The following is a 23,856-nucleotide window of genomic DNA, read 5'->3' as shown; positions in this document are numbered from 1 at the left end:
TTTCTCTTTATTTTTTCTTTACTTTTTATATTGTTTAGATCTTTCTAATCTACGTAAAGTGACTATGATTTTTTGTTTATAGTCTTTGCTTCGCTTTGACAATCAAGGGACTAATTTTCATTTGAAAGAAAATTATGTACCTTTTTTTGTTGAACCACCAGATAAAGTATAGAGAAGTATCTTGGAATCCTGCTTACTACTTAAGTAAAAGGAAAGAAAATAAATATAATTCTTGTATTTGCCATTACACTGACTAAGATAATTTATTCTGAATTTCCTTTTCAACATAATTTAGTAACTAAAGTTAAAAGTCTCATCTAGTTGTAACTTACCCAACTACCTCATGCCAAATCAGACTCATAAATCTTTTAAGAAGTTAAAATAGTCTAGTAATCAAAACTTTTAATAACATTAGAATTAGAATGTTATCCATAAATGTAACATGTGAGGTGATTAGCTTGGTAGCTTTTTTCAATCTAAAAAGTTGGCTCACTATTTACATTTAAATAGCCTTTAGATCTTCTAGTGAGTTAGGCTATCACTTATTGCTTTCACTTGGTACAAAATATAAACATCACCAGATCAAACATTTCCGCAGATACGAGCAAACTTCTATAAATGAAAATCTAAGATAACAAAATTCAAAAATAATTAACAAATCGTAATGTTTGAATACTAGGGTCTTGGCAAAACTTCCTATCACTAATAAATTTATCTCCATATTTTGCCTTTCATGGCTTTGGTCTAATTGCAAGATACGATATCGAGTTAGACGTGCGTTACAGGTTTCAACTCTACCGCGATAGTTTGGCTATAGAAACAAAAAAAAAATCGTTTTTTTTTTTGAAATTTTTAAAGTTGAAGTAGGAGTTGGAGTTGTGTTTGGCCATAGTTTTTGAAAATAATATTTGGTTGTTGAGATGTACTTTTTCTAAAAAACATGAAATATGATTTATACCCCTCAATATCTAAAAACTAGCAAAACCACCCATAACAATTAATAAACATAACTAGTGCGAGAAATATATATAGCAATTATACTCGAGATTACTTTATGAAGTGCTCAAAACTTATGGTTTCTTTCCATCAAAAGACTGTAACTGGGAGGATTATTAGTGTATACAGAAAAATATAAAGTGAAAACGAAAAAAGTAAATAATTCTCATTGTCAAACGGGTCCTAAGTTTTTTTTAAAAAACAAGGATAAACGAATGAATTCATTATCCAAATAATTTTAAATTATATGTTACTGGTCCTCAAGAATTTCTCAAGTAAAAAAGAATATTATCGCGTAATTTTATAATTGCATGATCCAACGAACATGTGGCGAACATTCAGTTCAATAACATGGGAATTTACCGCACAAAATATATGAATTCACCTTCTTTGATTCAAAACCTATTCCTACTATGTACTAAAAAACAAAAAAAAATTAGACTACCTTTTCTTTCTTTCTTTTTTCACCTTCAAATTAATGGAAAACTTATTTATGTTTAGCTAAAAAAGCGTCGAAGAGATTGGATCACCCTGTATTATTGAAGAGTCATCCGACTTCTCAGTGACCAAATAAGAAAAGTCTTTTAATTTTTGTTAGAACTTTCTTTATCCTAATAAGTGAATAAATTCATTAAATGCCTAACACAACTACTTATATAACTCAGTTTCTTAAAAAAGTTTTTCTCTATATATAGAAAGTTCACAATATTAATCTCCAAAATTGGGACTTGTGGGGAAGAAAAGGAAGAAGAGGCAACAAATACACATTTTGTTCTCTTTCTTCCACCTTCATACATCCCCACAAAAGTTCCCAAAAACACACACACACACACTGAAAATCAAAATTTTCAAGAAATAAATCTTGAAATTTGCAAATCTATGATAATTTTCTGTTAGTTTTGACAAAAGGGTACCTTAAAAATCAAATCTTTTTCCCATTCTTGAAAAAATCAAGAACCAAAAATGTTGTCATCACAACTAGAAAAGAAGGGTTTTTTCATAGCTACACTTATTACATTTTGGTACTCCTCAAACATTGGAGTCCTTCTTTTAAACAAATTATTACTCTCAAATTATGGATTTAGATTCCCAATTTTCCTAACAATGTGTCATATGACAGCTTGTGCTGTTCTTAGCTATGTTTCAATTGTTTTCTTAAAAATTGCACCTTTTCAAAGGATTAAATCAAGGTCACAATTTTTCAGAATTGCAACACTTAGTGTTGTTTTTTGTGGTTCTGTTGTTGGTGGCAATATTTCTTTGAGGTATTTGCCTGTGTCGTTTAATCAGGCTGTTGGTGCAACAACACCATTTTTTACTGCATTATTTGCTTATTTGATGACAAGGAAACAAGAAGCTTGGGTTACTTATGGTTGCCTTGTTCCTGTTGTTACTGGGGTTATAATTGCCAGTGGGGTATGTTTGCAAACTTACTTACTTTTTTTGTCCTTCAATAAATAGTTAATTGCTTGTTACTTTGGATTGTTTTTAAGTGATCTGGTCGTAGTTTGGCTTTTGCAGAAAAAAAGATGTCTTTTTTCTTAAATGTCTGACCTTTTTGGGTTTTTTAATTCCACCGCTTTAAAAGTTGATCTATATTTCTTGTAAACAAATTATTGCTCTCGAATTATGGTTGCTAGTTCCTGTGGTTACTGGGGTTATAATTGCAAGTGGCTATGTTTGCAACTTTCTAACTTTTTCTCCTTGAGTAAACAGTTAATTGCTTGTTACTGGTTTGTATTATATTGACTGATCTGGCTGTAGTTTGGTTTGTGTAGAAAAAGAAGTCTTTTTTATTAAATGTCTGACCTTTTTGGGGTTATTTAATTCCTTCCCTATGAAAGTTGATCTATACTTTTTTAACAATGGTAGAATTTCTTTTAGAAGTTTAGATTAACTGCTTGAGATCACATATGAGAATTTATGGATGCTAGTATTGATACATATAGTGCATGGACAATCAAAGGCGGATTTAGAATTTAAATTTGATGAGTTCAACGTTTCCTAAGTATCTACCAAGCCCATATTGATGCCCCGTGCGTAAAATACTTTCCTCTCTGTGGAGAATCCTTATTATTTCTGCATTTTGCAGGAGTTTGCTTTTCTTTTCTATGGAAATTATGTTACTGTCACATTCTGTTTCAATTGTCATAAAGATAATCTTCTTTCTGTTTCAAATGATAACATCTTTGCTTGATGATCTTTGTATTGGGGATAATCAAAGAAATTATCTTTGCGTGCCGTTTCCTCAGTGGAATGTGTTTTTTTGTTTTTGTTTCCAACCTGATGTCCGGTACCCGCATTGAAGCCCGACCAATTTCGGATCGCGCACTGCAGGGCCCATTTCTGGGGGCAGCGCTCCCAACAGAATTTTTTCCATTCCCAGGGTTAAGGGTGGACGGATCCCAACACCACAACCCATGTTGGTAGTGGAATGTGTTTTGATAACACAGATACAGGAGTCCACCTCTAGATTCTAAGCATCGAAGTTTTAGTTTAAGATTTTATTCGATTTTAACCCAAAAAAAAGAGATTTTTTTCTTTTTCTTTTTTGCTATAAGAAAATGAGAGTTATACTGGTATTTACATGATCTCTTTTTGCGTTGTGCTTGAAGTTTATAAAGTTGTTATTGGTTGTTAAAATAAGTTGTATTATCATGTTTAAAAGTTGTAATTTTTATGAAGTTTCTTGATTGATGATAGGGTGAGCCAAGCTTCCACCTTTATGGATTTATCATGTGTATTGGTGCAACTGCTGCAAGAGCCTTTAAGTCTGTTCTTCAGGGAGTCCTTCTTTCATCTGAAGGGTAGAGTACTTTGCTTCTTCTAGCCATCTCCGCAAAACAACTGTGCATTTCTATTCGAGAAAAAAAAAAAATAAGTTATACACACTGATAGTGTAAAGATTTTTCCTCCCTAACCTAACCTGCTGTCATATTTTTCAGGGAATAGTGTAAAGATTTTTCCTCCCTAACCTAACCTGCTGTCATATTTTTCAGGGAAAAACTGAACTCAATGAATCTCCTTCTGTACATGTCGCCAATTGCTGTTCTAGTATTATTGCCTGCTGCACTTGTTATGGAGCCCAATGTGGTAGATGTCACCATGACTCTCGCGACAGAACACAGATACCTTGGCCTACTTATTTTGGTTAATTCTGCAATGGCATATGGTGCCAACTTGTTGAATTTCTTGGTGACTAAGCATACCAGTGCATTGACACTCCAGGTTTGCTCCTCTCCTCCCCCTTTTTTTCCCCTTTAACTGGTGTAGGGTTATGTGGCAAAAAAAAATAAAAAATGCACAATGATAACCGAGTGGTGTGGTGGAATAGTTGGAATCTGTTCACCTTTAATCAGAAGTCTCGAGTTCGAACATGGGAATAGAGAACCTTATTGTAGGTAGCATTGACTACTATAGACCACTTCTGCATTAGCACATGTTTTTGCTCTCTAATTGCCTTATATCTTTAGACTTCACCGCGAAAGATCACGCCTATATACTGTTTGGCCAAACTTTCAAAATCTGCTTGTTTCAAAGTGTGCTTTTTGTCAGAAGTGCTTTTCAAAAAAATACTTTTGGAAAGTAACAATTTGTGTTTGGCTAATCAATTTGAAAAACACTTTTGCCAATATTAAGTAGTACTTTGTGCTTGGCCGATGTTCCAAAAGTGCTCGGGGGAAAAACTATTTTTTTTAAACTTCTGAAAAACAATTCTGCTACTACTCAAAAACACTTATTTTTCCTTAAAAGCTTAACGCTTCAACTTTCTAGAATAAGGCTCAGGCCATGAAAGGTCAATTTTTAATTACGTTGTTTAAGCACAAAACTCCCAAATACCCCTTCTCCGCTTTCAACCAAATATTGTCTTAACGCCTACTGTATTTTTCTGTAATGCTTCTAAATTTTTACCGTCATTTTTCACAGTATCTGCAATGTACATTGCTTTCACCTGTTTGAAACATCTTAACTCTCTGTGAACTGGTGCAGGTCCTAGGCAATGCAAAAGGCGCAGTGGCTGTTGTTATCTCCATACTTATTTTCCAAAATCCAGTAACTTTTATTGGAATCGCTGGCTACACGATGACTGTGATGGGAGTTGTTGCTTACGGAGAATCCAAAAGAAGGCACAAATGAGTTTGAAATCAGGCCATTTTTTCTGGTTTCATAAAGTACCATACTTCAAGGTTAGATGTGTGGTAGAGTTTAGGAAGAAATAGATCCATTGCAATTTTGTAGCCCTTAGACAGATTAAATGGTAAAAGGGAACAAGGGTGGTTGATTTTTTTTTACCATTCTTCTGTTGTATTCTTTTCAATTAAGAGGGATCTCTACATTTGTATCTGATTCTTGTGTTGTTACACAATAAATTAAAATAATGTCTTCTTCCTATGTTTTCCCTTGTATTTGTCCCTTTTTGCCTACAAACTTTCTGTTGCTGGTGAGATTCTTGGACCTCGATTATTTGAACCACATACACAACTTATCAGATGCAAATCCGGCCTAGATTCTTGTTCCCCTTTTTGCCTACAAACTTTCTGTTGCCGCTGAGATTCTTGGACCTTGATTCTTTGAAACACATACATAACTTATCAGATGCAAATCCAGCATAGATTCTTGTTTATTATATGTTCCAAACGGGAATCTTCAACGAATAGAAGCAAATGTGTTGAAATTTGTGAAAAAAACTGGAACATAGCAGGGAATTCACAGGAACAAATTAAACTTAAGCATTTTTTTTTTTTGTATGCTTTTCTTTGCTGCATATGGCTAGCTCCATGTAATTCTGCATAACGCCTATCTAGGAAAAGAATTTAAAATTACTATAGAGAAAAAGGGAACCAAATATGCTTGTTTTAAAAGTACTTTCGACATAGTAATGGAATGTTGTTAGGAACTCTCTAGTGAAAAGGCCAGCACTACCATAGACAAAAAGGATCTCTCTAAGCATATTTGATTCAGAACTCTGATATATCCAAAATTCAATATATCTGACATAATTTCAATGGTTTTCTTTGACTTTGTTCGTACCAACAAATAATTCAAAATACCTAGACATTTTTAGAACATGTCCGAGTGAAAATGACAATGATTCGAAGCACTTCTTTTTACACAATTTCCGATTATCCTGCATTTCTACAATGGGCTATTTTTCACAGCTTGAACTTGTGACATTCAACATTGTGACCACTCTTACCACTACGCCAAGCCCCCCTTTAAAAATTGACCCACAGCCTCTACTGAAGAAAGAAAAAGAAGTTTTAGCTGCCAATATAATCTAAAGTATAATGCTTGAAAAAGGATTCTTCTTTTGCAGGGCAAAGCCAAATAGCAGAGTTTTTATTTATTTATCAAAAATAAAGGGAGCGCTTATATCGTTCAGAAAGTGTATGCATTATTTGATATTGTTTAGCTGATCATGACAATTTTTAAATTAAAAATTAAGTGAGATTCGAGTTTACAGCTGAATTATTGATCTGAGAGTGAATTCAAAAAAGTAGGTACCAACTTTACAAGTTGAAGCTCACTAAATTATCAAAGGAACTTCATCAAGTCTGAAATGTGAATTTGCAGTGCTAAGTTTTGCTTTACCATTTCATCGTCATTTTGTCTCCTAAATTAGTTCTTCATTTTTTTTAATAACCATGGTGTCTGGTCTAGCTTGCGCACATCTCGACTAATTTCACGGGTGCCTGCCACCTCCCACCAGCACATGTATTGGGTAGCTCTATCCACCAGGCTTGGTCAGATGGGATGAAATCTTCTATACCAATCTGAAAAGAGTGAAAAACTGACAACTTCTTTCTACAATATTTTCCAGCAATTGCCATGCATCTAAGCAGGTCAATTTTAATTTTGTATTCATACCAATTACAAACTAAACAATTGAACTAGGATAAACAACTCAGTCAAGTTTAACAGCCATCCACATTATGGATATCTCCAAGCAAACTGGAAGAAAAGAGAAACAGGGAGTACTAGGATGATTTAGTAGCCTAAATATCATCACAAATCTAGGACAGTTGCAATTTTTAATGCAGTGCAAGTAATTTATTTGAAAGAAACTCGCGATACTCATTTTCCCTCTTAACTTCTGAAGTTCCACGAAAAGCAAAAGCAAGAAAACAACCCAAAAATAAATACACTTCAAACATATTGGACAATTGCCAACCAGAAATATCTCTTATACTAGTGTGAACTTAATCATTCAACTTGTGTCCAAAGTTTTTATGTAAACAACTTGGACCAAAATCAGAAACCTCACCAATTCATAACAACCGTTGTGAGATTACGCAAAAGCTCCATACCTCGTCTGAGCTATGCATGCTTAAAGATCTTCATGCTGAGCCAGTGGAAATATATTGCAACAACAAGGATGGGAAGCGTTAATGGAACCAGAAAGCAATAGTATCTGTAACAGAAATTAAAAAAAAAAAAAAAACTCAGCACAAAGGCTCAAACCACTCCTTATACCAACACAAAGCATTAATAATTTGGAAAAGGGGAAAGAAGCATATTTTGTAAACAAATGACACGTGAGACATTCCCGCTGCAAACCCTTATTAAGTATTTAGTAGTAAAATTTTGATCATAGCACGATGATTATATTAGGTTAACAAACCATCACAAAATCAGAATCACATCTTTTAGAATCCTCATTTCCCAATAACAATTCCAGTCATTCACCTCCATTCACACTCTTGCCATAACCATTATTTATTGAGGAAGTCACATTCAGTTAATGAAGTCTCTAGTATAACGGAAGTATAAAATTAAGATAACTCACGTCAACTATCACAAAAATTATCATGCCAGTACGTGATATTACGATGCAAGCCGGCTTATGGCTTATCAGCAGATGTAAGCCTCTAGAATTGAGAATTACCGGTCTGATACTACTAAATCAACGCTTTAAATTGGCTCAATGTGATGTACTAGTAAATAAGTAAGAAAAATGGAAGTGTTTCTATTCCAAATTGATCTTTCAGTATGCACAGTAATCTATAAGTACACATAGCTGGTCAGAAAGAGATCACATAGACCTCTTATACATAATAATTTTTTTATGAAAAAACAAGCAGTGTGATGTGGGATTTAAAAGTGAGCTTGAGAACCGAGTGGTGACTTACTAATAGAGCTACGGGTCGTAAGGAAAGCACAACACACTTCGACCAGGGGCATCGTTTTCTCGGTAATATTTAAAGTATTTCTTTATTTTTCAAAAATAGAGAGACAAGAAAATTGGTAAACAGCCAAAGGTTTCGCAAAAATGGATGCAAGGTTCCCTAGAGATGGCTTAGTTCTAATGGGGGTAGGATTCAAACTAGTTCTCCCAGCACAAACTTTTGCATTTTCAACATGACATACTCGTCAAAAATACAGTAACTGAAAATTTTCTATTAAGATGGTATAAATGTGGTACGAAACCCCCTGCCTACGACAGCAGGGGATTTGCCTTCTGGGTCGAGCTCGTTGCACGGGGCTTGCCTAGTGCGGGTTATCTCTCCTATGTGGTTTGCGAGCTATTACACAGGAGCTGGGTTTACCCAGTGCGCACCCGAAGGGTAGCAGCTGCGGGTTCCCATGTTATAAACAAAAAAAGATGATATATATGTGCCATTATGAATATATATGTGGCATTATGCAAAGTGTTTGCACACCAAGCACTCCTCATAGTCAAGTGTAGGGTGTCCATTTCCACTTTGCTCGCGTTCTTCCTTTTATTTAAGTTTACGGATTGGAAAAGTGAATCATTCCTAGATAGGGACTCCTTATTCCTAAAGCAGATAGGTCATCGGGCACAGACTGAAACTTGAATCTTCAATTTAAATGCAGGATTTCAGCATTGAAACATCAATATTCAACTAAATATGCTCATGACAAAGACGGAAGCTCCTTGATTTCAGACTCCATTCAAAATTTCTAAACCCCCCTCTTTCTTTCATAATTAAAAATTTCTCCACAGTCAACACCCCTTTTCAAAATGAAGAAATTGCTCTTTCCCGAATGAGATTGCTGAGGTTACGCCCCTGGGAGTTTGTTCTAGTTATAACAGCGCAACATGTGATGTGTAAGTTAGGTGCATGTCAAAGGTTTGAATCGTGTTGCAGCAGACTAGAGCAGACAAGAACCTGGTATCTAAGTGGAGAATGGTAGAGCCCGCTACCCACTTGGTTCCGATCCGAGCACTGGCTTTTGGGAGCTAAATTGTTGAGGTTTATATTCATAACATCCCTGATGGTTTCCTAATGAATATTCATAACATCTCTGAAGTTCCGATCGTTATACTCAATTGTCAAATCATATCCACTACAAAATTAAACTGGGCTTCGTTTTTATATATACTACCTGCTAGGTTTTGGTTTCGTGTGTGTGTTTTCATATGGCGGGATTAAAGCCTTCGACATGCCTCTTTTCTACTATATTCCACGCCCTCTCCCCCCTTCTTTTTGGTGGGTAATAATCTAAGGGATCAACATCACGACACTTAGAACATAAATATACCAAAACCGGTAAGTGATGATCTATGAATACCTTTAAGCAATTGGAACTCATGAAAGATCAGAGCTTGTGAACAACTATTACTAACAGGCCAATAAAACACTCTGTCAAGAGTAACAAAATACAGTGAGCAGCAAAAGAACATTCACAAAGAGTAAGCCAACAATGCCATTTATAGTCCCAAATCACTGTCTATAATCTCAATCCCTCAATCCAGTTTACAATCCACACATAATGCCGTAATGTCAATCAGTATATAAGGTAAAACAGAGGAAAATAATCTGGATAATGGCTGAATAACATTTCACTGAGCAGTACATTATAATATTACTCAAAACTAATGAAGAGAACCCATAAGCAAATTTGTCTAAATACCATAAACTGAATAATGGGAAATTCACCTGTCATTCTGAATGGCTGCAAGGATCGGATTATTAAATGGCGGAAGCAACTTGGAAACAATAGCAACATAAACAAATACCAAAAAAGAAATTGACCCAAATGCAAGAAACGCCAACCCTTGAGCTTTCGATCCATACTTGTAAATAGAACACAACGCCATTCTCATACTTTCAAATTCAGACTGAAAAATAGCACAACAATAATACTTCAGATAGCTGCAGCAAAAAAGAGAGTGCTCATTTTGGTTATTTCATAATCGACAAAGCAAAAAAAAAAAAAAAAGTTGTAATTTTTATGGGATTTTCAGTGATACAAGCAAAATGGGGGAAAAAGGCGAAAAGGGTTCAAGACAAACCATGAAAATTTAGTAATTGAACAATCAAGAAAGCAAAAAGTTGTAATCTATCATGGGAGTTTCACTGATCCAAGCAAAATTGGGAAGAAAGGCGACAAGGGTTCAAGACAAACCATGAAAATTTAGTAATTGAACAATCAAGAAAGCAAAAAGTTGTAATCTTTCATGGAATTCTCACTGATACAAGCAAAATGAGAAAGAAAATCGAAAAGGGTTCATCACAAACCATGAAATTTTGGTCATTGCACAATCAAGAGAGCAAAAAGTTGCAAATTTTCATGGCAGTTTCACTGATACAAGCACAAAGGGTTCAATACAAACCATGAATCATTGCACAATCAAGAAAGCAAAAATTGTAATCTTTCATAGGATTGATAAAAGCAAAATGTGAAAGAAAATCGAAAAGGGTTCAAGAAAAACCATGAAAATTTAGTAATTGCACAATCAAGAAAGCAAAAAGCTATAATTTTTCATGGGATTGTTCACTGATAAAAAGCAAAATGTGGAACAAAATCGAAAAGGTTTTAACACAAACCGTGAAATTTTGGTCACTAAACTGCTATTTAAGCAGAGCCATATCTATTTGCTTCTCTGTTCCTTAAAAAGGCGCTTTTGTGTTTTCTGAATCAAACCCACCAAAAGAAACAGTGGACTAAAACTTGTGGAAATCCCAAAACTTTAGAGAACACTGTGATTAGGCGTGATTTCGTTTTGGGGTTTGTAGCCATACTCCGTTTTGCTGCCATGGAGATTTCCTTTTAAAAAAAATGATAAAAATAGTTCCTTATCTTTGAAGTAGTTTCAGATTAGTCCCTTAAAGTATATGCTGAGCAGTTTAGATTCTTTAAATTTTTCAAAATGAGAACTTTTAATCTCTTTTATTTTTAATGAAACTATACCACTAGACAGTCTAGCCGCCTTTTATTAAGAATAAAAAATCATATATGTACAAGTAAGGGGATTAGATCTTATTTTACCAATCCTAATGAAGTAACGAACTTCTACTCATTAAAAAACATGACGAAAATAAGAGCTAAATACTTTTGATCGCCATTGGATATGTTCATAATCGGAGTCAAGCCACGTAAATTTAAACAGAGGGAGCAATTAATAATTAAAATCTCATTGATAGCCTTCATCCATGTCCTAATCAACCTCTATCCGAATCAATAATTTCAAATTGCTGATTGTGTTAAGCCCACGAGGGGATTAAGACAAGGTGACCCTTTGTCACTGTACCTGTTTATCTTATGTGCTGAAGAGTTTTTCAAGCTTTTGAATCAAGCTGAGGACCAAAGGGAGATACATGGTATAAGCCTCAAAAGGGGTGGTCCTACGGTAACTACTTCATATTTTGTTCAGCTAATACTCAAAGTGCTTCAAGATTTTCAAAAAATTTAAAGGCTTATGAACTTTGTTCAGGACAAAAGGTAAATTTAGAAACATCGGCAGTGTTTTTTAGTAGATATACTACTGAGCAAGAAAAGAATAATATTATTGTGGAAATAGGACAAATACAAAAGGATAATTTGGTGTTGTACCTAGGCCTGCCTGCGATAGTTGGTATATCAAAGAAGAAGATGCTATAGTTTATTAACGAGAGAGTTAAGAGTAAGATAAAGGGATGGAAAAGTAATTTCTTAAGTCCTGCGGGGAAAGAAGTGAAGCTTAAATATGTGCTTTCTGCTATTCCTTCATATGCATTGTCATGCTTTCAATTCCCAGATACTCTATGTAAGGAAATTACTACTCTTTTCTCTGACTTCTGGTTGGGACGAAATGAGGAGAACAAGAAAATGCGTTATGAAAATTGACAGAAGCTTTGTTAGGCAAAATCTAAAGGAAGTCTTGGTTTTCGAGATTTAAAATCGTTTAACAAGGCCCTGTTGGCTAAGCTTACATGGAGAATCTTAACCCAAGAAGATCCCTTGCTTCATAAGATGCTAAAAAATAAATACTTTCCAAATACTTCTTTCCTTAATCCAGGATGTCCCTAATCCAGGATGTCCCTCTTCAAGTTGTTGGATTTGGAAAAGCATTATCGGGGAAAGAGATTTATTGAAACAAGGAATTAGATGGAGAGTTGGAGATGGAACAAACGTTAAGGTTTGGACTGACCCATGGATTCCAAATTCGAATGGCTTTAAACCCTTACAAGGGAACACTCAAGTCAATTTGCAGTTGAGGGTCGATGCTCTTATTGATCATCAACACCATATATGGAATATTGGAGAACTTCATAATTATTTTTGTCCTAATGATATTAATTCTATTTTATCCATCCCATTATCTATTACTGAAACTTCGGCTAAAATTATCTGGCATTATACCAAATCGGTTAAGTATGAGGTTAAATCTGGCTATCACTTAGCCAAGGAGCTTGCTCATTGTAGTGATGCGAAAACGAATAGGCCTCAAGCCAGTTGTCATTCTTTTCCCAAATCTTTCTGGGATTTTTTGTGGTCACTGAAAATAAAAAACAAATATAAATGTTTTCTCAGGAAATGCATTCTTAATGTCTTACCTTTCAATGCAAACATTTCTAAGAGATTGACTTATATTTGTGATGCGTGCAAAGTGTGTGGTTTAGAAACAAAAACTAATAAACTATTGACCATAAGTTTTTTAAGTGTCCAAAAGCTCAGTTAGTGTGGAAATTGTGTCCTATCAACTGGCTGGATTTACAAAATATTATTGATTTCTCAAGTTGGTGACATGATTTATTTCGTAATACATGTAAGTACCCTAATTCTATTGAGCTACTGAGATTAAGTGTTTCTATTTTATGGCAACTATGGAAAGCTAGAAACTCTGTCTGCTTTAACGGCTATATATATAAACTTAATAACATTGTTAATAGTCTCTATTTGATTTCCATGAATATAATGATGCTTTGCTAACTTCATCAGCTTTAACTTGCATGCCTAATAGGACTCAGGTTGAAAATATTACTATGGCGCAAGATAGGATTGTTGTTTTTACAGATGCAGGTTTACAGGTGGAAAAAAGAAAAGGCAAGCATTGGAATGGCAGCTATGATAGCTGTGTTAAAGTTGCTTCATTCCCTTGGCAACCCTATTCAATTTGTGGGGAAGGTCATCACTGCTGAAGCATTAGCAATTCGACATGCGTTGGAAAGAGCATTACAAAATGGCCGGTCAAAGATTTACATGCTATAAGATGCAAAGAATGTGATACGAATGTTACAAAAAAAGATGACAGTATCTTGGAAAATAGATACCATCTGCGAGGATATATAGAGATTGATGAGTTCCTTTGAAGAAATCATCTTTGTCTACATCCCTTGCGCATGGAATGTGATAGGTCACAATATAGCTAAATTCTCTATGTTGTTGTTAGATAGGATTTCTTGGGATTATAATTTTTCAAGGTAGATTATAAATGATGCGGTTACATCTTACGAACATCTAAAGCATGTTATGAAGTAGGAGTAATAGAATGCAGTCGTTTACCGGCAAAAAAAATAAAATAATACTCTTTTAACATAATCGTTCAAAATAATGCCTCTATTTGACTATGCCAGAATTTTTTCTACTTACTGGGCGGCCACCCAACTATTAAGGAAAGCAAAAAAGTTTGACGCTCGTGCTTGTTCATTTAACAATGACAGAGTAAAATAAAATAAAATTCTACTATCTGTGTAGACACAACATGAAAAGGCTCAACTTGTTTTATCATCAATTACATTTTAATGTCAATAATTTGAGAATTGTAATGGAGCGATAAGTACTCATTCATTTTTATTTGGAGATTTTAAATTCGAACTCCGGGTATTAAATCGTATTTATTTGGAAGTGCTTTATTCTCAATGTAAAATCTTTCAACGTGAATCCGAATTTAGTCGGGCACAACAAAAGTACTAGAATAAAAAAAAGAAGATAATTGGTAAAAAAAAAACCGAAAAATAATATTTTCGCGCTTTTGACACCCCAACTATCAGTTGTTCTTTTTTTCCTACATTCCTATTACCATCTATGTATTAAAAGCATACCTCAAGCTTAGATATGTATTAAAACATATCTCAACATTTCCTACATGAACTATCGCCATCACCTCAACTAGGTGTGTTTTAATACCTAAATAATGATAATTCAAATAGGAAAATGAAATAATTGGAGCGTAAAACTCGGAAAAAGTGATAGCCAATATGTTTTTTTACCTTTATCTCTAAAAAAAAATTATAATTTTATCTTGTGATATGGGCAATGAAAGAGTCCATCTCTTTGCCACTGCCACCGCCATCCACAACAGATTTACTCAACTCCATAGCCCTTTTTCTCATCTCATCTCCTTCTTCAGAACCCATCAATCTCTTAACACATTTTTCAACTTCAACTGAACAAACCAATTCATCTCTCTTTGCCCAATCCTTCAACGCTACTCCAAGTTTCAACACCTCAGTTACCAAATAAGCATTTGTTGGTTGATCTGAATGCATTGGCCAAGCAACTATTGGCACTCCCATTGATATACTCTCCATACATGAATTCCATCCGCAATGACTCATGAACCCACCTGTCGACACGTGTCCCAATATTTCCAATTGTGGGGCCCAATCTCTTACTATTAGTCCTCTTTTTCCCACTCTTTCTTCGTACCCTTTTGGTAACTCAACTTTTCTACTTTTCCCATTAAAAATGTCACCTGTATCTGCATCTCTCAATACCCATATGAATTTTTGCTGACTTTTCTCCAACCCAATTGCCAATTCTTTAATTTCTTCATCTGAAAGTGAAGTTGTTGTTCCAAAAGACACAAATATGACAGAATTTGGTTCTTGTTTATCCAGCCAATCTATACATATACTGGGTTTTCTTGATTCTTTTTTGTCAAACCGTTTCACTGGGTTTAATGGACCAATAGCCCATTGTTTATGACCTGCGCTATTTCCTTTTGATAATAAATCAAGATACAATCCTTCAATTTCACAGCAAGAATTGTATAAATCACCTGAAGTAACATTTTTTCTGTACTCCCTTTGTACTTTGGAATATTCTAAAAACTCTAGCGTTACACTATCTTTCATGGATGGAAGATTTTTCAAAAATTCATCATTTTCCTCAACAGAGTTAGGTTTATTCCAAGAATGAATAGTAAAAGCTGAGATACAACGAAAGCTATAACACTCAACATTTGGTATATTAGGAGCATCTTGAAGTACCCAAGCTATTAAAGAATCGTAAATAACAATAACTCTTTTGTTACTACACGATAGTTCACGTAAAAGAGAAGTAATTGGGTGACGTAGATGACACGTGGCATGAAAAGAAGGCATTAATTGGGAAGGGAATTTAGTGGTGGAATTTGGATTAGGTGGTGGATTTTCGTAACATGGTGTTGGGAATTCGTGGAATTTAATGTTGGATATGGAAAGTGGGTCCCATCCTTGGACACGTGTCCTTGCTTGGTGGAGGTGCACGGTGGTTCCGGTGAAGTGGAGTGGGAGGTGATAGGTGGAGATAAGGCGGGTGAGGTGGAGGAGTTGGTTTAAATGGCCTTGTGCTGGTAATGGTATCATTACTATAGCCACTTCATGATTGCAAAGTTTGGTCATTGAAGAGATTTTTTTTTATTTTTGAAGACTTGTTGGTAAATTATAGTAGTAGTAGTATGTAATATTGGGTGTATTTATTGACGTGAAGCGGTAGGTTGCTATTGACCAGTTGTGGAAAATGAAATGTTATGGGAATTTTCCTAGGAACATAAGTAATGGCTTGTGTTCTTTTCTTGAAGAGATATAATATGGTTAGCTAGCCAAGTTTGAACGACTTTGCCAGACAAGTAATCGACATGGTCCCTTAGGTTGTGAGCTTATGTCACCACTTACGTTTGACCCAATACATTGGAAAGGCAAATTCAATGTTTATTCAGTTTTAACATGCCGTTTTGTTCCAAATTAGAAAAAGTCAATAGAACTTAGGTGGATGAGTAAGATATAAGTAGAAATCTCGTACTCCCTTCATCCCATTTTATTGGTCCATTTTCTCTTTTCTCTTTTTTTTTTTTTAAGTCAAGTTATATAATCTTTTACCGACATTTTGATATATAATTTTTTCAGCATATTATATGAGAAAATTTGCAACTTGTAGTAATTTTCATGTAATTTTTAGATATCTAAATTATACTTTTGAAATATTCAATTGATTTAATTAAATTTAATATCAAAAATTAGTCAACTCGACTCCAATAACGAAACAGGACAACTAATACGGGACAAAGTGAATATTTGATCTTTACTACAGGTAGAAATGAACACTTCGCGCATTGATGGTCCTTACGCAACATAAATTCTAATAAATTTGAACTCCAATACAATTACAGTATTAGACATTAGGTGGCAAAGTAAAAAAAAAAAAAAAAAACTGCTAAACTACCACACTAATTTGGCCCAAGTTTGGTCACATCTATAAAAAGATCACCATAACATTTTTGAAAAAACCTCAAAATTGAATTGATGAGAGATGATTCCATGTAAATTTTTAATTAATGAACTTTGGGAGGAAAGGGTAGAAATTACATAGATTAAGCATAAATTATTAAATTTAACTTAAATACCCATGTGAATTTATTAAAAGACCCTTATTTTAGCCATTGTGATCAAAATTAGTGTGGCACAACTACCTTTCCGTCAAAACACAAGCCACTACTTATGTTCCTAGGAAATTCCCACTGACATTTTCATTTTTCACAACTTGTCAATAGCAAAGGACCGCTACCTGTCAATAAATACACCCATCCCAATATTACATATATACAATAATTCACCAACAAGTGCTATTAAAAAAAAAAAAAAAAAAATCTCTTCAATGGCCAAACTTAGCAATCATGAAGTGGCTGTAGTAATGATACCACTACCAGCACAAGGCCATTTAAACCAACTCCTCCACCTCACCCGCCTTATCTCCGCCTATCACCTCCCTCTCCACTTCACCGGAACCACCGTGCACCTCCACCAAGCAAGGACACGTGTCCAAGGATGGGACCCACTTTCCATATCCAACATTAAATTCCACGAATTGCCAACACCATGTTACGAAAATCCACCACCTAACCCAAATTCCACCACTAAATTCCCTTCCCAATTAATGCCTACTTTACGCGCCACGTGTCATCTACGTCATCCAATTACTTCTCTTTTACGTGAACTATCGTGTAGTAACAAAAGAGTTATTGTTATTTATGATTCTTTAATAGCTTGGGTACTTCAAGATGCTCCTAATATAGCAAATGTTGAGTGTTATAGCTTTCGTAGTGCGTCAGCTTTTACTTATCACTCTTGGGATAAAAGTACTGAATATGAATTTGTTAAGAATCTTCCATCTATGGAAGATTGTTTAACTCAAGAATTTTTAGAATATACCAAAGTACAAACAGAGTTTAGGGAAATGGTTAATTCTGGTGATTTATACAATTCTTGCTATGAAATTGAAGGATTATATCTTGATTTGCTATCAAAAGGAAAAATTGCAAGTCACAAACAATGGGCTGTTGGTCCATTAAACCCACTGAAACCGTTTGCCAAAAAAGAATCAAGAAAACCCAGTATATGTATAGATTGGCTGGATAAACAAGAACCAAATTCTGTCATATTTGTGTCTTTTGGAACAACAACTTCACTTTCAGATGAAGAAATTAAAGAATTGGCAATTGGGTTGGAGAAAAGTCAGCAAAAATTCATATGGGTATTGAGAGATGCAGATACATGTGACATTTTTAATGGGAAAAGTAGAAAAGTTGAGTTACCAAAAGGGTACGAAGAAAGAGTGGGAAAAAGAGGACTAATAGTAAGAGATTGGGCCCCACAATTGGAAATATTGGGACACGTGTCGACAGGTGGGTTCATGAGTCATTGCGGGTGGAATTCATGTATGGAGAGTACATCAATGGGAGTGCCAATAATTGCTTGGCCAATGCATTCTGATCAACCAATAAATGCTTATTTGGTAACTGTGGTGTTGAAAATTGGAGTAGTGTTGAAGGATTGGGCAAAGAGAGATGAGTTGGTTAGTTCAGTTGAAGTTGAAAAATGTGTTAAGAGATTGATGGGTTCTGAAGAAGGAGATGTGATGAGAAAAAAGGCTATGGAATTGAGTAAGTCTGTGGTAAATGGTGGTGGCAGTGGCAAAGAGATGGATTCTTTCATTGCCCATATTACAAGATAAAAACTTTGCAGTTTTCTTACTAGTTGAGCCTGTTTCATGTTATGTCATACAGAATGAATCGCTAAAGGTTATAGGTCGCGGTGGAATGATAAGTATGTTTTTATTTTTATTAGCGTGTTCGAATTGAATTTCAATTTTGGTATGACCTTGAAAAGGTATAAAGGTCGAGGATTAGGACAAAAGGTTAGTAGGTACCAGAGTGCAGTACTTGTAGTTGTATGTTTTAGATAATTGCGTAGTTATTTTACTTGGTATCGTGTATTGATATTTGTTACTACATTTGCTATTTTGTTGTCTTTTTTCCTTTTTCCTACGTTCCTACATCGGTTACATTTTTTTTGAGCTGAGGGTCTATCAGAAACAACTTCTCTATTCCACAAAGGTAGAGATAAGGTCTACGGATATTCTATCCTCCCCAAACCTCACTTGTGGGATTACACTGAGTATGCTGTTGGCGGTGGTGGTAAGAAGCTTTTATATTGTGAATCTGAATTGATCGAACCCGAAAAGAAATACTGAACACCTAAAGAAAAATCAACAAATTTCCAGAGTATTGGACACCCAATAAATCAACAAAAAATAATCATATGACCAAGTCTTTTATCTTTGAATCTCTTATTAATTTAAGTTTTTCCTTTTCTCTGTTCCTCACGCATTACAATTCTAGTGCTCTGAACTTATAAACACACACACATTCTTTGAAACGTAGGACTTTCGCCGGCAAGACAACAAACACACTAACCAACCAACATAAGGAGACAAATATTGAAGCCAGTTTAGCTTACCAATGACTTGGAACATGGGTGAAGACTATCATTGAGATTTCATAACAAGTTGATGCATCTAAATAATTTTAATTTAAATAAAATTAGTTCCTATAGTCTAATTTATTTATTTTTTAAAAAAGAGACAGCTTCAAGTTCTTAGGAAGAGCATTCTGAAATAATTCGTACGATTCGAGAGTCGTACACAACTCATGTACGATCCGAGAGTCAAGTTCCTGTGCATGAGTTTAGGTCAACACTGGTATAATACTCGATTATTAATTGGAAGCTAGCAAGACGGTGTTGAATTGTAATTGATCTAAACTTTCGATTAGCAATTTATTGCGGCCAGCCCAAAATGCACATATGAATTATAAGAAGTTTACATTATATAATAACATGTTTTTATACTATCAATACAATTTAACTGACTATATTAGATCAACACTCTATTCTTAAGATAACAATACCTGCTTTAGTAGGAAAGATTATGGAGTATATTATTATAGATCAACTTAACCTTGAAAATTCTACCACCTTACTTGAACAAGACATGTTCTATAGGCTCGTACCACTGTATCCTTGAGTTCTAAGGAGACCGGAAATTATTAATTCTGAACGATGAACCATGACCTTTAGATCAGAACGTGATTAAAAGTCCCAAGGCCTTTGGACCTTGGAGCCTTATAGAGGATCGTTCACTCCGACTCGGAGCTGGGATGGTCTAATGGCTATCTGACAGACTCTTAACCTTGTAAATGCTAGTAATATGAAAAAACACACTTTCACTTCCATAGGATTTTTCCAAGTTCAAGCAAGTTTATCTGGTAATATGAGCAACAAAAGAATCCATCTCCTTGCGACTCGACCCATTCATCACCGACTTCTTCACAGCGTCACTCAACTCCACCACTCTCTGCCGTATCTCCTCCCCTTCTGTAGAACCTATCAACTTCCTCACCGCGTTTTCAATTCTCACAGCACTCACCAATTCATCTCGATTTTCCCAATCTCTCACAATGTTCCCAATCTTCAAAACCTTCGTTATCAGCACAGTATTCCTCGGTTGATCCGAATGAATAGGCCAAGCAGCAATTGGCACTCCCATTGAAATGCTCTCTATACAAGAATTCCACCCGCAATGACTCATGAATCCACCAACTGACACGTGTCCCAAAATTTCCAATTGTGGGGCCCAATTTTTTTCTATAAAACCAAGCCCCTTTTCTTTAATTCTCTCCTCATACCCTTCTGGCAAAGCGCAGTTAATTCCTCTTTCGACATTATCCCCACCTTTTTTATCAGCTTGTCGAAGAACCCAAATGAATTTTTGCCCGCTTTGTTCTAATCCAAGTGCCAGCTCGTTAATTTGTTCGTTCGATAGTGTAGTTGTAGATCCAAACGAAACATAAATCACCGAATTCAGTTCTTGTTTATCAAGCCATGCAAAACATGCATGGCTTTCTTTCCTGAAACTTCCAATTTCCACTGGATTTAATGGACCAATTGCCCATTGCTTGTTTTTGCGTTGTTCTTCAAGCAAATCAATGAAAACGCCTTCGATTTCTTTGCATGAATTGTGGAGACCAACTGAGTAAATATCTCTTGACTCGCGTTGCAGCTTTAAGTATTCGATAGTTTCTGAATCAAATGTGTTTTCCCTTGGAGGAAGCTCTGCAATTATTTCAGCTACCGGAGATGGAAGTGGTTTTTTCGTAGTTTCACAGGCGAATGACAGAGCGGTGAAAGCAGAAATAGTGTGGAAACAGTAACATTCTACATTAGGAATTGAAATTGCATCTTGAACAACCCATGACATACCTGCACAGAGGAACCCATAAAATTTATATGAAAAGAATTATGACTTCAATAGATATTTGATCTTGAACTCGTAATTTCAAAAGTGCAACTAAAGTTGATACTATGCGACTTAGAGCCCGTTTGGATTGGCTTATAAGTTGTTTATAAGTTACTTATAAGCTGTTTTCAGCTTTTTTGAGTGTTTTGCTGGCTAGCTTAAAGTCATTTTGTGCTTAAAATAAACTCAAAAAAATAATTGGGACCATTTGACTTAGCTTATCTAAAACACCTTATAAGCTGAAAACAGCTTATAAGCTAAAAAAAATAAGTTAGACTACCCAACTTATTTTTTTTAGCTTATCAGCTTATAGGCATAAGCCCATCCAAACAGGCTCTTAATTTCGATCACTTAAGAATAGGAGGCTTGAGCCGTAGGCCTATTGAAAACAATCTCTCTACCTTCACAGGTAAAGGTAAATTGTGTACACCAACCTTCCACATCACACTCCGCACACCGTTAGAGCAACGACCAAATGGTCTTCCTCAGAGTATTATTGTCACGAAGCATATGTAAAAAGGATAATTTCAATAATATACAATCTAGCATAAAATATTACATCCATGTAGCCATATTTTTAATCTACATCCGCATAGCTACTTTGTTTGCAACTGTGTTTACACGATGTACAACATTATACACTTACTATAGACAATGTAAAAATCTTGTATAAAAGTGTATAATAATGTATAAAAGGGCCATTTCATATAATATTAGAAATATGAGCCATTTCGGGTATATATTTTCTCCAAATAGACATAGAGTGTTATTTTCCCTAAAAAGGCTCTACTTGGTTCTAGTAGTTATACTTTACTAGATTTTTCATTTTCTGTTGAGGTAGTTCCTAATTGTTCATCATCAATTAATCTAGCTCCTGAAATATCTATGATCTTTAAAAAGAAAAATCATTCTTGATCTTTCATATTAACAAATATCATCGGCTGGAATTATAATTGGGTTATCTCCTCTCTCTCTCTGTATCATCTTTTCTTAAAGAGGTAATAAAAGGGAAGCTCGGATCTCTATGATTAAAAAATAAATAAAGATGAAATCCATCAAATTTAAGCTCCCGTTTGGCCATAGATTTTGAAGTTGAAACTTGAAAATTTGAGTTTTTAAAGTTATGATTTTTGAAACTTGAAGTTGTGTTTGGACATTGTCCCAAAAAGGCAAAAACCCAAAAACTGGTGGTCTAGATCAGTTTGTAGAATTCGAAAATATTTTAAAGACAAATTTTCAAAATCTTGATCCAAAATTTAAGACTAAACAAATATTTGAAGATAAATTTTCAAAATCAATGGTCAAACGCTAGCTAAATTTTGAGTCCATTTGTACATACATACCTAAGTCATTAATAACCACTGTCCTTCTATATGTGCTTGAAATTTCTTGCAAGAATTCACGAATGGGGTTACGAAGGAGCAAAATGGATGTGAAAAATGAGCCTATTTTCTCCATTACTGAAGTAGGAACATTGGAACAAGAACCAGGAGATTGAGGTACGAGGTCATGAAAATGTATGGTCGGAAAATCAAGAATGTCCCAACCACATAGTCTGAATTTTGCTTGTCGGTTGCTAGTGTTAGTGCCTAGGAAAAATACAGGAAAGTTGTAAGATGAGAGTAGACGAGAGAGGTTAAGAAGGGGATTGAGATGACCTTGTTCTAAATATGGCACAATTACTATTGCTATTTGTGATGTTTCTTCATTGTTAATTTGGTCGTGTTTTTTCAGATCAAAGGGGTTAGCCATTGAAGAGATTTGAGGTTTTGGTCAAAACTCAAAAGATGTCTATGGTTATTGATTTCCACTTCTTTTTCTACTATCTTATAAGGGAAAAGGGTCAAAAATATACATAATATGCATCTATTTTGTTTTAATGACTAAAAATATCATCCGAACTAATTTGAGGTTATTTATGTCCCTGCTGTTATGAAAGTTAACAAATATATCCTTCATTTGACGGAAATCCTCAAATAGATTCAAATAACCCGATTTCACAAAAAATAATCCACTCCCATATTTTACCTGCCCCGATCGCTCTGGTGAACTCATCTCCGACCAACCACTTCTCCCATTCCCTTTTCAACCACAGACGGCTGCCGCCACATCTCCACTACCTGTTATCGCTACTACAAAGCAAAACAAAAACACCAAGAAATCTGAGCTTTTTCTAATACCTGGCTTCTATGAAATCGGTCGTTTGTTATCTAATGTATTTTGATCCTATTGTTGTTTGCCACTGAAATTTCATTATAATATCTTGAAGTTGCTTTTGTATTGGAAACTTGAAGTGCTGCATATTAGTCTCTTGATGCGTTCTCATGTTTTTGGTCAATTGGTGTGAGATAAAGTGTTGCACCCCGCACTTTCAGAGCATGAGCATGCCACGTACTTCACCGTAATAATGAAGTATCGGAGACGTCTCATGAAGTTTTGGAAGGTATAAGTCATGGGAAGTACGTAACAACGAAGTAAAGGACGAATTACGATCTCGTAAGTCATAACCGAGAAGGACAGTCTTGAAAACACAAATCTTGAAAATACAAGAACATGACCATTATCAAGTATAATAAATGACAAATATCATGTAGGAAGAGTTTTGGAAGATTTCAGGACCAAGCAAATCAAAGAAAATAAGTTCGTTGAAAATTTGGAAAAAAGTTGGTAGAATTTAGGATAGAATTTTGGGTCAACTTTGGAGGGATATATCTCCAGGTATATTAGGAGTTTTATGGTGTTTCAAAAGCCTAAAATGAAGCTCGTCGAGTCTAGTTTCCAACGCAACAAACCGCT

At 35.0% G+C, this 23,856-nt stretch overlaps 3 protein-coding genes and 1 non-coding gene across 4 annotated transcripts; 3 read left to right on the top strand and 1 right to left on the bottom strand.

Moving 5' to 3' along the window:
* The first annotated feature begins 1,654 nt into the window (after positions 1 to 1,654).
* LOC132607415 (UDP-URONIC ACID TRANSPORTER 1-like) lies at positions 1,655 to 5,388 on the top strand. Its single transcript, XM_060321372.1, has 4 exons — positions 1,655 to 2,412; positions 3,700 to 3,803; positions 3,996 to 4,224; positions 4,987 to 5,388. Exons 1-4 carry the CDS (start codon positions 1,960 to 1,962, stop codon positions 5,131 to 5,133), a joined length of 933 nt encoding a protein of 310 aa, XP_060177355.1. The 5' UTR covers positions 1,655 to 1,959; the 3' UTR covers positions 5,134 to 5,388.
* Positions 5,389 to 14,460: 9,072 nt separating this feature from the next.
* Positions 14,461 to 22,861, bottom strand: LOC132608344 (uncharacterized). The gene is made up of 3 exons (XM_060322378.1): positions 22,404 to 22,861; positions 20,029 to 21,023; positions 14,461 to 15,842 (listed from the first exon to the last, which is right to left on the bottom strand). The coding sequence occupies exons 1-3, from the start codon at positions 22,810 to 22,812 to the stop codon at positions 14,463 to 14,465; spliced, it is 2,784 nt and encodes a 927-aa protein (XP_060178361.1). The 5' UTR covers positions 22,813 to 22,861; the 3' UTR covers positions 14,461 to 14,462.
* Positions 16,897 to 18,734, top strand: LOC132607414 (zeatin O-glucosyltransferase-like). The gene has a single exon (XM_060321371.1). It carries the CDS (start codon positions 17,083 to 17,085, stop codon positions 18,436 to 18,438), a length of 1,356 nt encoding a protein of 451 aa, XP_060177354.1. The 5' UTR covers positions 16,897 to 17,082; the 3' UTR covers positions 18,439 to 18,734.
* Positions 19,735 to 19,947, top strand: LOC132608554 (small nucleolar RNA U3). The gene has a single exon (XR_009570461.1). It is a non-coding gene; the product is annotated as a small nucleolar RNA U3 (small nucleolar RNA).
* Positions 22,862 to 23,856: the final 995 nt, after the last annotated feature.

The sequence above is a fragment of the Lycium barbarum genome, chromosome 8 (assembly GCF_019175385.1).
Source record: "Lycium barbarum isolate Lr01 chromosome 8, ASM1917538v2, whole genome shotgun sequence".
NCBI lineage: Eukaryota > Viridiplantae > Streptophyta > Magnoliopsida > Solanales > Solanaceae > Lycium > Lycium barbarum.
The sequence above is the reverse complement of the archived record's forward strand: the minus strand, read 5'-3'. Positions and strand labels throughout refer to the sequence as shown.

Coding starts and splice junctions, on each gene's coding strand:
- LOC132607414 (XM_060321371.1), top strand. CDS start 17,083: ATGGCCAAACTTAGCAATCATGAAGTGGCTGTAGTAATGATACCACTA.
- LOC132608344 (XM_060322378.1), bottom strand. CDS start 22,812: ATGGCTAACCCCTTTGATCTGAAAAAACACGACCAAATTAACAATGAA. Junction 21,024..22,403: donor AGTGGTTATTAATGACTTAG/GTATGTATGTAC, acceptor TCCTCTGTGCAG/GTATGTCATGGGTTGTTCAA. Junction 15,843..20,028: donor CTTTTGTTGCTCATATTACC/AGATAAACTTGC, acceptor CAAAAATAAAAA/AAAATCTCTTCAATGACCAA.
- LOC132607415 (XM_060321372.1), top strand. CDS start 1,960: ATGTTGTCATCACAACTAGAAAAGAAGGGTTTTTTCATAGCTACACTT. Junction 2,413..3,699: donor GGGTTATAATTGCCAGTGGG/GTATGTTTGCAA, acceptor GATTGATGATAG/GGTGAGCCAAGCTTCCACCT. Junction 3,804..3,995: donor GTCCTTCTTTCATCTGAAGG/GTAGAGTACTTT, acceptor CATATTTTTCAG/GGAAAAACTGAACTCAATGA.